The 15,693-nt window shown below is 43.3% G+C and overlaps 1 protein-coding gene across 1 annotated transcript in view; it reads left to right on the top strand.

Annotated features, from left to right (window-relative positions):
• Window positions 1-15,693, top strand: part of LOC138286550 (S-adenosyl-L-methionine-dependent tRNA 4-demethylwyosine synthase TYW1-like) — a 490,050-nt gene that overhangs the window by 25,657 nt on the left and 448,700 nt on the right. Inside the window, exon 2 of the mRNA XM_069226929.1 lies at window positions 8,647-8,789. Within this exon, the coding sequence (XP_069083030.1) occupies window positions 8,647-8,789 (143 nt within the window). The remainder of the gene's footprint in view (window positions 1-8,646; window positions 8,790-15,693) is intronic.

Raw genomic sequence — 15,693 nt, 5'->3', positions numbered from 1 at the left:
CAGAAATCACCTTTTGCTTGTTGGGTTTTTGGTGAGGTACTGCTTGTGAGCCAGAAGAGTTGGGCTGACAGTTACGACTTGTAGTAGGAGTGACTCGGTCACCTGCAAACAAAAGTGCTGTCATCTCTAAACCAGCAGTCACCACGCCTAGGAGTGAGAGTCCATCTACGTCAGGCTCTGTCAAGGATGGGGGCTGTATTCTTTGGAATGGAAAACTGTATTAGCTTATAGTCAGTCCATAACAGTGTTCGGGGCGAAGCCAGTCATAGATGCCACATTTGAAAATATGGGGTCAAGGAGATGTCCCTTACAACTGTTGTGAGAGCTGTAGTGCCTTTAAATCATTTATCAAATCTATAGCCTGTATGTTTTCTCCGACATCAAAGTCGATTTTTAGCTCACCTAGAAGCAAATTTGGCTGTTTCTAGGCTATATGAGGCTATGATTTCAGGTAGCTCTTGAATAAAAATAGCTGCAGGCCATGGGGGATGATACACCAGCATACCTGAAAAGGTAAAATATGCAAAAGCTTCAAAGAGAAAGACAGGGTTTCGCCATCTGACCTGGAGACTGGGCTGGATTTGCACTGAATCGGTTTTCTTAAAAAAACAATGGCAATCCCCACCCCATTTCTTACATGTCCGACCAAGTCTGGCAGTCGCATAGTCACATGGCAGTGCTAATGCAATGTCTGGCCAACCACTTCATTCAGACAGGCTTTGGTTTAAAAAACAAAACAAAAAAAAAACACAACCGGGTTCAGTCCTTCAAGCGAAGTGAAAATCTCCTATTTTTGTTTCGGGAGATATCTCAAATTTAACAGAAGCATATACCATTCCAGTCTCCTCTGAGTACTAGTGATAGGTCCCTGAACCTTTGCTGAGGTGAAAATCTCATGTGCTAAACTATTGGGCCAAGGCTTGAGCATAAAACTGCAGTGAGGGCACCTACTTATGGGAGACTCGATATTCAGGGAGTAAGCACATGCTGTCCCTGGCACCATTCTCAAGCTGGAGAGCTCCCCTGTAGCGTATGTCTTCAAATGTAACCTAGAGGATCCAGGATTTCTGTGCGCCTGCTGCACGTCCGCACTCCCGCTTTCATGAAATAGCTGGTCTGGGTGTGTCTTCTAGATTTAATTGAGACACTAGTGCAGTGGTTCCCAGTGCGCCCTCATATCTCGCAAGGGGCGCCGTGCATCAAGCACACAGTTTAGGAACCGCATTCCATTGCGAAAAACTCAGAATCGAGCTTTGACATCATTGCACACTGAACGTGGGGGCCCTACTGTTCATTTCCGCCCTGAATGCACAACAGAAATACTTTCATATGAAGCAGAACTGCCTCCTTCACAGGCTTCTCAAGGAAAGGTGAAAAGAGATTGTTAGCCGAGGCGCTGTCATGCATGAGGCTCCTTTGCAGTAATGTCCAGTGATCAATGTTAAAAGACCGCACAATCCCGGCTGTCCATAAAGCAGATTTAGTTTCACTTTTGCAGGTACTATGTTCACACAAGCTTCCCAGAGCACAAAGAGAGCAGTGAAAAGGTGGACAGAATGTCTCTCTCTGTCTTTCTGGTGTAGACAAATTTCGACAATTGTGTGTTTTTGGAATGAAATGACACGCACATACTGCAGCATTATGTTTTTTAGGCCCCTGGATGTCTTGTTCTTTTCATATTACGTATTTTGCTGAACAAATGTAATTTTAATTTTGGGAGGATTGGTTGAAATGTCGTTTTATGTGAAAAATAAAAATGTTTGAAATGTACTAATTTTATGATAGAATATGAACGGAAATTATTTAATAGTGTTCTATACCTAAGATGAGATCTGTGTTTCAGAAAATATTTTATAGCACGTGCTTCATACTATACATTTACTTTTCTTCCAAATTAATAGATCTTCTGTGGTATTTAATTTGTGCTTTGTATCAAATGTTGTTTTTCCTTGAGCAAAAGCATAAGCTTAGAACTGAACTGAAGGAGTATGATTAGAGAACTAGAGTAAAGTATACATTCAATGGATGGTTAGTAGAAACAAATGATACTTTTAGGAGGTGCCTGGCTAAATGTTTTGTAACGTAATCTACTCCCGGACTGTGTTTCATTTAATGAAAAAATCCATAAACAACTCTCACGGATCAGAAGCAGAAGACCAAAAGTAAATGGCATTGGTTAGACTAGACCGCAGACGCAGGCCTTCTCCATCAATGCACCCAGGATGTGAAACAGCACTCCTGTATCTATCAGGGCCTCACAAACTCTGCTCAGGAATGAGCTATAGATACACCTGTATAAAGAACACTACAACACAATGCAGTAACAGTTCACTTCTCTGAGAACGCCTTGTCCCTCCAGTCAGTCGTTGACACAGCATGGGGTTTTGCAGTGGATAGAATAGGATTACATCTATAATTACAATACCTTCATGGGCTTCATCCCAATTATTTTGAGGGGAAAAAATTGAAACACTCCTAAGGCGGGGCTTACATCCCCTCACCCATCCAAAAAAGTGTAATAAAGGGGAGCCGCAGCCAATGGCCAATAGGTCAAGGGAGCCAGGGGTCAAAAAAAGTTTGGGAACCACTGCACTAGTGCGTCAACCAAAATGGCGGGCACCTATAGATCAACCCCTCAAAATATGGCACTGACCACAGCCTTCCCCTGCTAATGAAAATCGGTTACCTGGGGTCAAGGAGACGTCCCTTACACTGCGTAGAGACATTTTGGCTCTGACAAAACCTTGCAGAGCTCATCTAGTTGTAAAATGTAATCCTGGCATTGATCTAGTGCTTGGTATAGACTCGGCAAACAAGGGGAGTGAGGCACAATGAGATTTGCTCTTGAATTACAAAATATGGGGTAGTGGAGAGGGTAAGACTGAGGTCTTGTTGATCTTCAGTTTGCAGTCGCAGCACCAGGCGCAAATAAAATCCAGTTACAGTAAAAAAGATTATGGCCTAAACCAAATCCATTCCTAAACAAAGCCTGTGCATCAGAAATGGTTTGCCAGGCAGTGAAAGGTTGTGCAATAGGAAACGCGTTCTCAAGAGTGCATGTATATTTAAACAAGTATATGCTTTGGACTAAAAGAGTAAAGGGAGTGTCTCTGTTGGGACACAAAAGTAAAACAGGGATTTAATTTTATAAATCCAAAGCTTTAGACTGGGCAAAATGAAAGCCCTATTCACTCACAAACCTTGGTAGAGCATGGGTGAGGATTGGATCCAGCAGGAGCGGAACCTTAGGAGAAAGAGAGAAAGATCAAACTCGGAATCTAGTAAAGCCTTTGAAGGAAAAAAAAGTCTATAACTAGGGGTGAAAAAACCCACCAAACGTTACCAGACCTTTTGTGATACCTCAGAGTTCTGTTGTGAACACCGTGACAGTTCTAGTTCAGTTAGCCTGTGTTCATGCTGTGCCTGCTGTCAGATTTTATTAGAAAGCGTTAAGTTCCTAGAGCACACAGAAAAATGCTACTATCGCCACTCTGTAGGCTGACATTGTTTGTTAATGGGCAGAGACATTATAAGAAGGTATTTTACAGTGTAAGCATATTGCTTACAGAAATGGAGGCTTAACGTCCACATGTTGATGGAGCTAATGTAGTTTGCACCAGGTTACTTTAGTCTTTTTGAAGCATTAGTGTAGCCAATCCCTGTTTTGTTTAGGCAATATGAGATAAAATCATTAGGCAAATGGTAAATAAACCCCAGGGTTTGACTGTTGAGTGGGAATAATCTTTGCACTAGAATTGTCACCTGTGGTCACACCAGATTGCTGAGCTAACCACTCTTAATTTGAGAGTTAATTCCAGAAGCTGTGTAGAATGTGTCCTTCACCAAGAGCACATTTTCTGCATCTTTGTAGAGCTCTGGTAAGGTATACCTGAAGCCAGCTATTCAAAGGTATGCTGTGCGATCCAAGCTAAGGTTTACTGTTTAATGCTTTAGCTAAGTTTTAGCATAGTACTTACAAAGAGCTGTAGGGTGTTACAAAGTTAGAAACATTTATTTTGCTTTTGCCGGCCATTACATACTTAACCGCTTTTATTTTTGCATTCTGTGTGGTTTACCTTACATGTTTTATGCACTATACTGAGGATTTTAAAGAATCATTTTAAAGTGGGCTTCCATGTCTTAGTGTTATTATCTTCGGGTGCTTTATTAATAAGTGAAAGACTGTGGCTTTCCTCTGTGGCCCTAAACTCATCGATAGGGACTGTTAGTAACCTAAAAGCCCTGCCTGTGCGAGATTGCATAGTGGCTCGTGTTACGGTTGTGGTCCAACAGGCATTCTTATTTAATGTTGGTACATTGAACTTAGTCCTTGAATCAGAGGGTTAGAAATTCAACCCCTCTGGCTCTGGGGACCGCACAGATTTTGCATCAGTTTCACTCCTTATTAAGGGTGAATCAAGAAGATGGTGCAAGTGGAAATAAGAAAATGACACACGAAATTTTGCAGCCATGATAACTTGGGAAGTATCAATACCACTGACTCTGGTAACCGCCATGATAGATTGAGCATGGGTGTGCCACGTTTTGTTTCTTTCAATCGGTGTGAATCCGTGTCTCACACAGGTGATTGCAAGGTAGCTGTGTTGGTTGTGTTTAATTTCAAAGGTATCTAAGAGAAACTGGGGGAAGATGGCATGACTGTTAAAGGTGTGCAGAATGTGTGGTAGATTGAGGTGGATCATCTCTCACGCTCTTATCAGACCATGTGCCGGTGATGGCTTCATTTGAATGGGTCGGAGAGCACTAGATCACCTAGTACATGTTGATTCACCACCGACATATTACAGAATATGTATGGATGGGAAACGCTGGCGGACAACCTACAGAATTACTGGCAAGGCACGCAGAGTTGCAACACAGAGTGGGAGGCAATGAAGGCAGTCTTTAGAGGTCAATATGTGGGCCTTTCATGGGGCATCTGCAAGGCCCTTCAGTCTGAACTCCTACATGAGGAGGAAGTCTTCCGGAATTGGCGTCTTCCTGGCAGAATTTTACCACACCTATATAGCAGCAGCCATTACCCTACACTTACTGGAGGTTCACCTAGAGGCTAGGTGTAGCGGGATCCTGCCTCCATCCATCAGAGAGGGATGTATAACAATGATATTGAAACCAGGTGCTGAGCCTTCTTTGTACAAACCTCTTACTATTATTAATACAGATATAAAGATCCTCTGTAAATTACTGGCACTTTGGCTAAGATCTGTAATCTCGAAGTTGGTACACGTGGATCATTGTGGATTTATACCTGGTAGGAATACAACCATGAATTTGAGGTGCCTAATGCATGAAACGGCAGATTCACAGGATAAACTGGTGGTAGTGTCCGTATATACTGCCAAAAGACAGTGTCAAATGCCTTAGCTGTATCTCATGAATGTTTTGGAAGCGATAAGGTTTGGACCCCAGTTTCGATCATGGGTCCAACTGTTGTATACTAAACCTATGGTCAGGGTCAAGCTTGGCCATCTGTTTTGGCTCCTTTGGCGGTGGGCAGGGGGACATGGCAGGGTTGTCAGTTGGGCCTGGGTGGGAGACGAGACTCACCTAGGGTCCCTATATATATGCAGACAACACTCTTTTCTACCTTAGATATCCTAGGGAGTTGTTACCTACTTTGTTCCACTGTTTAAATAAATTTGGGGACATTACAGGACTCAAAATTAACCAGAAAAAATCCTTTGTGTTCCCGCTGGGGAATCTGGTTGGGGTGGACCCAGCAGCTTTGCCGCCCCTTTCATTGCTGTGGGAGACAGCTACATTTCACTACTTGAGTGGTATCATGGCATCTACCCACCAGAAGTGAACACAGTATAATATAGAAAAAGTGACGGAGGGCCTTAGAGCCTCAAAACAATTCTGGAACATGCTCCTGCTGTCACTGATTGGATGAGTGGCAGTTGTGAAGATGGTGTTCCTATCCTGCTGTCGCTACACACTACAGCAACTGTTTGACACTCTACCTCGGGCAGTATTTTGACGCCTGCACTCGCTGCTTACTACACTTCTCCGGAGGGGCGGATGATGTAAGGTGGCACAGGAACACTTGCAAACACTGGAGGGAGGACAAGCAGTACCAAATATAGAGATATGCTATCTTGTATCCCAACTTGAACATGCTGCCCACTGGCTTGCAGAAGAGGAGAATTGGGAAAAGACCCTATTGGTAGACGGGGAGGGCCATGGCGCTGCCGCACCTTCTACACCCTGGTGGCCGAACCACGGAAAAGGTCCCATACCCCATTACACATACTGCAACCCAATGGGAGCGCATGATAAACGTGATATTGGGAAAGGCCCCATTCACCAGGCAGTTTAAATCTGGGATTTGCCAGCTTATCGTACACCTAGGCTGGTATTGCCCATCAGTCAGGACATTCTGGGAGGCTGTGCTACAACATCTAGGGGCCCCTTATGGAATACGTATAGAGCAGGACCCTGCGGTTGGCCGTCTGGGAGACATAAAACCACACAAAGGGAAAAAGATGGAGTATAAATTTACCCAATTGACGCTCCTATTAGCAAAACGCAGGCTGGCCATCACTTGGATGGGATACACAGCACCTAATGTGGAACACTGGAAGAAGTAGTGGAGTGAGTGGTGGCGGAGGATGTTCACCTTCGGCGTATACGAAAAGTTGATAAATTAGAGGAAGACCTACAAGCATGGGGAACACTACTAACTAGCTTCGGGGAAGGGGTAACCCAATTACCAGAGGATTCAACGGATGATGAGGGATGAAGACAAACAAGGGGGCAAACTAGCACCATCACAACAAGGGAGAGGCGTAAGTGCTAATTGACATATGCATGATAATTGCAGTTTATGAATGGTCCGTTCTAGGGTAGTAAAAAGTAAATGTCATGTTGAACAATTACATATAGCGGTGATCTTATTCGTTGTAAGGTTGTTGATAGGGCTGTCAAAGTCGAGTTGATGCATGTATAAGAAAAAAAGAAACAATTATTTTGAAAAAAAAAAAGTGTGCAGGATTCACCATCTAAGAGGCAGAGTTTACTTTTTCAGTGTGGCATTCATTATTCATATTAGAGCAGCAACTTTTTATCATTGACCTACTGATCGCCCAATCAAAAGGATGATTTTTAAATGGACAATTTCCGGTGCTTTTTCCTCGGAGTGGATCTTACAGATCCTGTACTAGCTGTATCATTCCCTGCCACACTTTACAAAGAATAGAAATTGTTTTGCGGAGGACACTCTTACTAGTTCACTTCATGGTTGGTTGTAATCGGTAGTTTGTAGTCTCTCCCGTTGCTGATTGTTGATGACATTACACTCCATGTGGAAGCTCCCATTCTGAATGTAAAGCCAGTTTTAATCACAGAAGTATGAAAATTGGAGAATTTAATGTGGGCGACCTTGGATGTGTATGGAAACTTGGTATGGTGAGACTATTGGATGTAAGTTTTCCTTTGACTGAAGCGTGTAATGTTGCAAGAATATAGTTCTCGTTATCGATGGCTGATGGTAGAGATTTGAGGTCTTGTGAACGTTGGCATGAAGGAGGGAATCGCTTGTTTGTCTAAATGTAAATCAATGAGACCAACTGAACTTTCGATGGGGCAGGGCACCATGTGTGTCATGCAGTTAATAAAGTCAAATTGTGTTGTCTTATTTGTGGTATTGCCATTTCATTCTCACCTGGATGTAACCAAGCCTCCATTTGCAATGGCTCTCTGGAATACTGCACTTTTCCTATTCGGAGAATCCGTGAATATGCCTTTATTTCTGTGCACGAGGATGCTATGGCTAAATCTTGAACATGTATAACCTGTTATTCTCAAATGATTGAGGGAGTATTTATTGATGTAGATATGGCCAAGTAGGTAGGACGTGCATGGCAAGTGTGGTGAGGTTTGGGGCAAACATGTTTTGGGAAATGTGTTCTTTAACGTGATCTTAGAAGAAACCTGTGTCAAAGTAGTGCTCCAAACTGATTTTTAAAAAGCAACTCGGCTATCAATGTCAACAAAACCTCCTATAAAATGTACATTGAACCCTGGGACCGAGTTAAGGTATCTGGTGAACTTTGGTGAAATATTTTTAAAAAATCACCAAGCGAACCATTGAGCTGTTTGGGCTTTAAAGGTGTCAGTCAGTTGTACATTATAGCCACAAATGGATTATGTATTCCTAATGAAAAGTCTAACTTAAGGTTAACTGTTAGCAGTTGAGAAATAGCTGTTCACTAGGAAACTGAGTTTGGCCCTACCATGGCACGGACACCTGCTTTGAGAAAGGCTGGCAGCAGTCATATCCTTTTAATTGCATCACTAAAGGAGTGGATACAACCCGATTTGTTGGAAGCGCCCTTGGGGAGGACAGGTGGGAGTTCTTCAGGTAGTGTTTGTAACCACCACCTGTAGTACTGTTCCACTAAAATTGTGACAGAGAAGATGCTTTTTGAGACCTTCAGGCAAATATTGCATGAATGGCCAGCATAGGTTTAGGAGTATCCCCTTCAGTCTTTGTTTTTAGGATAATCAACTGTATAAAAATGAGAGGTTTATATGAACTGGATTTAAATGAAATTATTTGTCCCTTTATTATTGTGAAAGGACCAGTTGGATATTTTCCAGTAATCATTTGATCTTTGTGTGCAGGTACAGCCATGGATCCCTGGCATTACGTCTATACCCCCTGCATGTCGCTCTGGCTGAACAGGTTTTACATCTATTCATGTGCTGCTTTTGCTGTTACTGTTTGGATCTGCATCCGGTTCATGAATTCAAAGAAGACAATACAGGTATTTTTGATAGTGCACCTGAGAAGATGAGCTATGTAGCTTAACTTGATTGTAAGTTCTTCCAATGCTGTCCATGCTTTTGAGAGGTTACTCTTTGCTTGTGCTATATTTTGACCCTTTTTGATATTATATGTACGAGTTATTTGCTTTCGACATATAGTCGAACTTCAGAGGAGGTGAATAATGATGACATGGTGGTTGTTGTGTTTGAAAGAAGGGTATTACTGTAGACAGGAAGGCTGAACATCAGTGGCCTCTTTCACCATAGACTTGTTCCAGTTGTTCACAACCTCCTGATTGAATCTACCTGTGACTTACTTGAGCTTTGCCGAGACTTGTTTTGGAGACCGTGTGCTTTCCATCCTCGTCAACCTCCACTCCAAGGCAAAACCAATAGGTCTACCATTGGCAGCCAGTATTTGGCTTTGTCAGAACTTGTTTTGTCATGTTTGCATAACTTCATTGTTAAAGGAGCAGCAGAATACTCATCAGTCTGAAAAACGCAGGCTAAAAGCAAAAATATTTTTGGGTCTCCAAAAACTCACATTGCCATAGTAATACCTAGCACTGAAAGAAAATAATTTGTGTATGAATGTGCTCCTTGTGAAAGGGAACAGGGCCGTCCCTCACAGTGAAGTTAGCTAGTAGCTGAACTGGGCTGAGCCACTGCCACATGCTGTAAGTTGTATTGGGCTGGGACAAATGTGAATGGCACAATAGCAGACCAGCGGGTAAAGAGGGCTGGCTGAAAGCTCCTCTAAATATATTGTACATATAATGTAATAAATCAAAAGGTCCTAGCTAATGCCAGAAAGAAAAAGAATCCTGAAAAACAGTGGGCTAAGGTGAGGGAGTGGTAATGCTACCCTACAGGTCAGATTTAACCTGACCTGTAGTTCCAGACACCATGTTTCCAACTTTTGAGTACACAGATCTGGAATATGCTCCGTCCCAACAGCCCCTTTATAACTGCACTGGTGTATCAACCTCTGAAAAAAAACACTGCCTTTCTGGATAAGTTCTTCTAACTCCATATCCAACTACAGGCTAAAGCCAATACAATCATGATTATGGGAGACTTTAACTTGTGAGTGGCAGCCTCAAGCAAAATATACCACAGGAGGTATTAACTATATGGATGCCCTCATCTTCACACAAACAGCACAATGGAGGACCTGCTAGACCTTAGTTCATTTATACCCTAGATGTCTCCAACATGGCAGCTCAGCCACAGCCCTAGTTTGGCCACTCCTTGATCGCCATTAAGCACTCAAACGTAAGCTGCAGACCACCAAGCAAATTAAAAATTGTCCCTCCAATACCGATTTGATGTTTCCAAAGCATAATCCCAAAGACACTTGAGACTTCCATCTTGCTTCGAGGATCAATCAACCCTTAACTACAGATCCCATCATTTTTCTCAACAGCTTCTACCTCACTTTTGCATCTGTGCTAGATGCAGTAGATCCCTCAAAATCAGGAAAAATCCAAAGTTAGCTGAGCCGACGCATTCCAAATAAAATATGGAATAGCTCTGGTGAAAATGTCAGCGCAAAGTGGACAAAAACCACTGCAAGAGAGTAAGGAGAGGCTAACACAATATCAAGAGAGCCAAAAAGGCTCACTACACTAATCTACCTTGCATTACTGTACCCAGCCGTCAAAACAAAGGCTTTGTGCCTTTACGCCCTTGTTCAGCTGCCATCCTCAAACAACTATTCCTTCCAAATGTGAGTTATGTATCTGACCTCAATTGATGTCTCCACCTGTCACCTACTTCTGTGTGGCGTTCTATTCTCACACCACACCCCCTTGCTGAAAAATAAAATTAGCTAATTTAAAACACTAGCCAACTAATGATCAATCCTCAACCTTTCATTTTGAGCAAAATCATGGAACGGAAATGATGAGAAATCTTAAGGACTGTTGCTGCCTCCTTGATCACCAGTCTGGATTAAGACCTGTGCAAAACATTCAAACTAGTATAGCCACTATGAGAGACTAACTTTAACTCTTCCTGGATGGGGACAAGTAAACTACTTTCATTCTCACCTTGCCTGTGCCCTCAGACCATGGACTATACTGTAATCCTGAATACTCATCTGTGGATTCTTGTTGCCTTGGGTCAGCTCATTCCTCACTGATTGCAGCATCAAAGGCCAGACCAGATCAGGCCAATTGTCCCTAAATCTGTTTGTGTGGCATCTCTCAATAACCATCTTTTTTGTGTTTTTAACTTTTAGCGTCTTTATACTTGTCCTTTTACAACCCTTACACATCTGCTCCGGCAGTGCCCCATTAACTTCCAAATATACACTGACAACACACAAATCCACTTCTGGATGCTTAACTATTGTATATCACTGGGTAAAAGAGACAGGGGTTCCTGTAAGCTTGGTCTCCAAGCCTGATTCACTAATGTTTGACTGTCCAAATCTCTATTTGTATTAAACTAATTAAAATCTTATAAAAGAAAGGCAATAATTAAAATTCATAAAAGGATGAAGATATAAAACAATGAACGTTTGTACTAATAAACTTAAAATACAAAACATCAATGCTGCCTGAGGATTAGCCAATGAGAAACTTGCCTAGAGGTTCCCTAAGATCTGTTTTAAAGTGCAGGTGTGCAACTAAAAAGAAAAAAAAGAGTTTGACTATCTTACAAACACCAATTTCACATTTTCTCCCTATGTTAACAGTGTGGTAAACAGAGCATTTTCTCTGGAAAAAGTTCCCACTCTCACTGACCAGAGAATAGAGTCCTCCTAGCAAGTCTACAAACCGGCAATATCATCTACTCTGACCTCAAGAAGCCTATTGCCAGACCCCAAAGTCCACAGAATCGGGCAGCTAGAATGTCCCTGAACCACCTCAAGTGTCACCATGTCAAAACTTTCCTTAGAGGTATCCACTGACTCCCAGTAAATGGCAGGATTAAATTCAGAGCTCTTGTGCACCATCCACAAAGAGTGGTGGGCAAAGCTTACATGTGAATATTAACATGGCATTACAACTCAACCAGAGATTTGCGTTCACGGTCCATCCATCGTTAGGATCAACCAAATTTGTTCAAGGGGTTGAAATATGGAAGTAAATACTTAGAAAGCTTTTACCTCCAACCACTTGCAGTTCAGGAAACTCATGAATGCAAAGCTCTTCGGACTGGCTTTTAACTAAAAAGCAACATGGGAAGATTAATATTGAAGAAGATCTGACACATCCTGCCCAACTGAAGTTTCTGTCCCTGTTTGAAATGGGGTCTTTGGTTGGCAGTGAGATTACCCCCGTCCAAGCAAGGAGCCTCACTTTAGTCAGGGTGAACGAGAATCACACTCCGTTAACCCACGCTCACCCCCTTGGTAGCTTGGCACGAGCAAGCAGGCTTAATTCGGAGACAATTTAAGTATTTGTACAACCACACACAGTAATACAGTGAACCCCTACAAAATGACACAACACAGGGTTATCTAGATAAACAAGACCAAATACGATAAAAAGTCCCATATACAGTTAAAAATACGGATTTAGCCCTTAAAAGTATGAAAACAGTGCCTTGAGGCACAAATACTGCAAGTTGGTATTATGCGGCGTTGTGACAGTGATTTCCTACAATGCGACACCAATGGTGCCATTTACGGAGTCGTTCGCCCCCCCCCCCCAGGTACAATACCTTAAGAAACAAGTAGAAAACAGGCCAGTGCACAGAGTAGGGGAGAGCGGCTTCGCTGGGTCCGATGCAGCGTCGGTTCTGGTGCCATGGGGCAGAAGGACTGTAGTGTTGCGCCCTACAGGGCGATGGAGATAAAGCGGCGTCAGATGCAAAGTCCGTTCCTCAGTTTCAGCAAATGCAAAGTCTGGCGGAGTCACAATGCTGTGGGGCAACCTCACGGGGTCGCAATGAGGTCACCGGGCCGCAGGCGCTGTGAGGGTGTTGGGTTGTCACGGACGTTGGACTTACGACACTCGGGTGTCTGCGAAGTCGGGCGGCTGCAGCGACGTGAGGCCTACAGGGTCGTCCGACTTCTACGAGGTCCGCGGCCTCTGGGCAGGCGGTGTTGCGGTTCCAGGGTAGTGGCGTCAGCTCACGGGGTCGTCTGATCCATCGCACTCAGCGAGATCCATGGCCTAGTGGCAAGCAGCGCCGCGGGTAGGGGCAGCGGCATCCTATCCGAAGTCGCATGGCGTTGTCCGGCGTCGTTAGACTGGTTTTTCTCCAGAAATTCACTTCCAAGGGGCCAGGAACTATGATGCACCCTCAGGTAAGCTAGAGTCCACAGCAAGTAGACTCAGGTCTGGTTGATAAAGCCTTTGCTGTCCCTGAGGCTTCAAAACAGGAGGCAAGCTGTACTCCAAGCCCTTGGAGTCACTTCTCAAGCAGGAATGCAACAAAGTCCAGTCTCTGTCACCTTGCACAGGCAGAAGCAGCAACTGCAGGATAGCCCATGACCGCACAGTCACAGGTCAGGGCAGCACTTCTTCTCAGCTCTGCTCCACACAGAGGTTCCTCTTGAATACTTGAAGTAATCTAAAGTCTGGCGTTTTGGGTCCAATACTTATACTCCTGTCTGTCTTTGAAGTTCGGAAACTTCAAAGTAAAGTCTCAAGTGTCTGTAAGTTCCTTTCTTGCCCTGGCCAGGCTGCAGCCGCACACCAGGAGGTTGGAGACTGCATTGTGTGAAGGCAGGCACAGCCCATTCAGGTGTGAGTGACCAATCATCCCCTCCAGCATCGATGGCTCATCAGGATATGTAGGCTACTTCCCAGCCCCCTTTGTGTTGCTGCCTAGAGAGATGTGCAAACAGCCCAACTGACCCAGACGGGGAATCCGCAAACAGGCAGTGTCACAGAATGGTTTAAGCAAGAAAACGCCTACTTTCTGAAAGAGGCATTTTCAAACACACAAGCTAAAAAGCAACTTCACAAAATTTTCAATTGTGAGCTCAGAGACCCTAAACTCTATATTTCTATCTGCTCCCGAAGGGAATCTGCACTTTAATAACACTTACAGGCAGCCCCCATGTTAACCTATGAGAGAGATAGGCCTTGCAGCAGTGAAAACCGAACTTGGCAGTATTTCACTGTCAGGACATGTAAAACGCATAAGTACATGTCCCACCTTTAACATACACTGCCCATGGTGCTACCTAGGGCCTACCTTAGGGGTGCCTTACATGTATAAAAAGGGAAGGTTTAGGCCTGGCAAGTGGGTACACTTGCCAAGTCGAATTGGCAGTGCAAGACTGCACACATGGGCACTGCAGTGGCAGGTCTGAGGCATGTTTACAGGGCTACACATGTGGATGGCACAATCAGTGCAGCAGGCCCACCAGTAGCATTTGATTTACAGGCCCTGGGCACCTCTAGTGCACGGTACTAGGGACTTACTATTAAATCATATATGCCAGTCAAGGAAAGCCAATTACACATACATTTTACATATGGGCACTTGCACCCAGAGTAACAAAAACAGCAAAAAACAGGGTCCAGCACACATCAGTAACCTGGGAAACAGAGGCAAAAAGTTAGGGGAGACCACGCCAAGGATGTCGGGTCTAACATTACCTCTCTTCTTTCAAGCTGGTCACCCACATATCAGTGCTATCAATTTACCGAAGGGAAATATATAGCACTATCTAAAACTCCTTAACAGATGAATATATAAATATTACACAGTGTCTCACTGAAAACCAGCCTACTGCGGACGTTCAAAGGAATCCTTACAGACCCCAGGATACCTATGGATGTGATTGTTTGGATCTTGTCGATGCTCCTTTACCACTTAAAACATGATACAGGCATTTTTCCTCCCAGTTGCTCTACATTTAGATGGCTTTTAGCCATACATTGATTATGGCTTGGTGTCTGCAATTGATCAGAAGCCTTGGAAGGCTTCTAGATTTTCTTAGTCTCATCAGAAGTTCTAACAGGATTTTTCTTTTTTTAGCTTGCCCAGCCAGGAGGTGGCTTACGCATATGACTAGGCTATTATGAGAACCTCTTTAAGGAATACAGAAAGGCCTTTCTATCCTTTTCCCAGCTTCAAAGGAGTCCTCTATAGTAAAGAGACTAAATGAGCTATCTGTGGCTTGCTGGAACATGTATTATAGCTGTCAACAGAGACTCTGTCCTACCTTTGAAAGACTTAACATTTCTGGACAAGTTAGATGTTACGTAGAAATTCCTTTGTAGTGCAAAAGGGTAGTAGGTCTGTCACCCAAGAAGCTTAGTGCCTTGGAAGAAAGATCTCTGCTGTCCAAATGGGTAATTTACGAAACGTCTCTAACAAAAAGTTCAGTCTGGGGGATTTTATCCTGTTCATTTTGCTAGCAAAGTGCATTAAGGCACATTAAGAACACCTCTAAATTAGATTTGGGTACTTGCTAGTTAACTTGTAGCATGTCCTCTTTGGTAACTCCATTGTAGACCCATCGATCAATCTTGATTAAACTGAATGTAATGAATAGCTGCTTCACTGGCTGAATAAAATACAGTAAGAGCTGTCCGTGCCTGTTTGGTATGTGAGCAAGAGTTCACCAAGCAGCGGTACAGTCTAGATTTAGAGAACGTCAGCATTTAAACTAAGTTAGTTAAAACAAAAGCTAAATTGCACACTTGGGAAAGTTTGTTTTAAATGTTGCTATAAACTTGGTACTAAATGACTCCTAGACCAAATGGGGCTAAAAGTAGCCCAGTCTTTTAATGCTCTTGAAGTACAATTTGAATCCACGTGGCTCCTCTTAACATGCTCTCGCCAAGTTGAGTCATTAAACCAATAAGAGCTGCTAATGTATGCGTATGTGATGCATACATCCGCATTGAAGATCTGGCTTAAAGAACCAAACTGCAAACGAAGCCTTGTGCTAGAATGCAAATTTGGAGACATTACAAAGATGGAAACTCA

Source organism: Pleurodeles waltl, chromosome 3_2 (assembly GCF_031143425.1).
Source record: "Pleurodeles waltl isolate 20211129_DDA chromosome 3_2, aPleWal1.hap1.20221129, whole genome shotgun sequence".
NCBI classification, from domain to species: domain Eukaryota; kingdom Metazoa; phylum Chordata; class Amphibia; order Caudata; family Salamandridae; genus Pleurodeles; species Pleurodeles waltl.
This window is presented reverse-complemented; position numbering and strand designations above follow the sequence as displayed.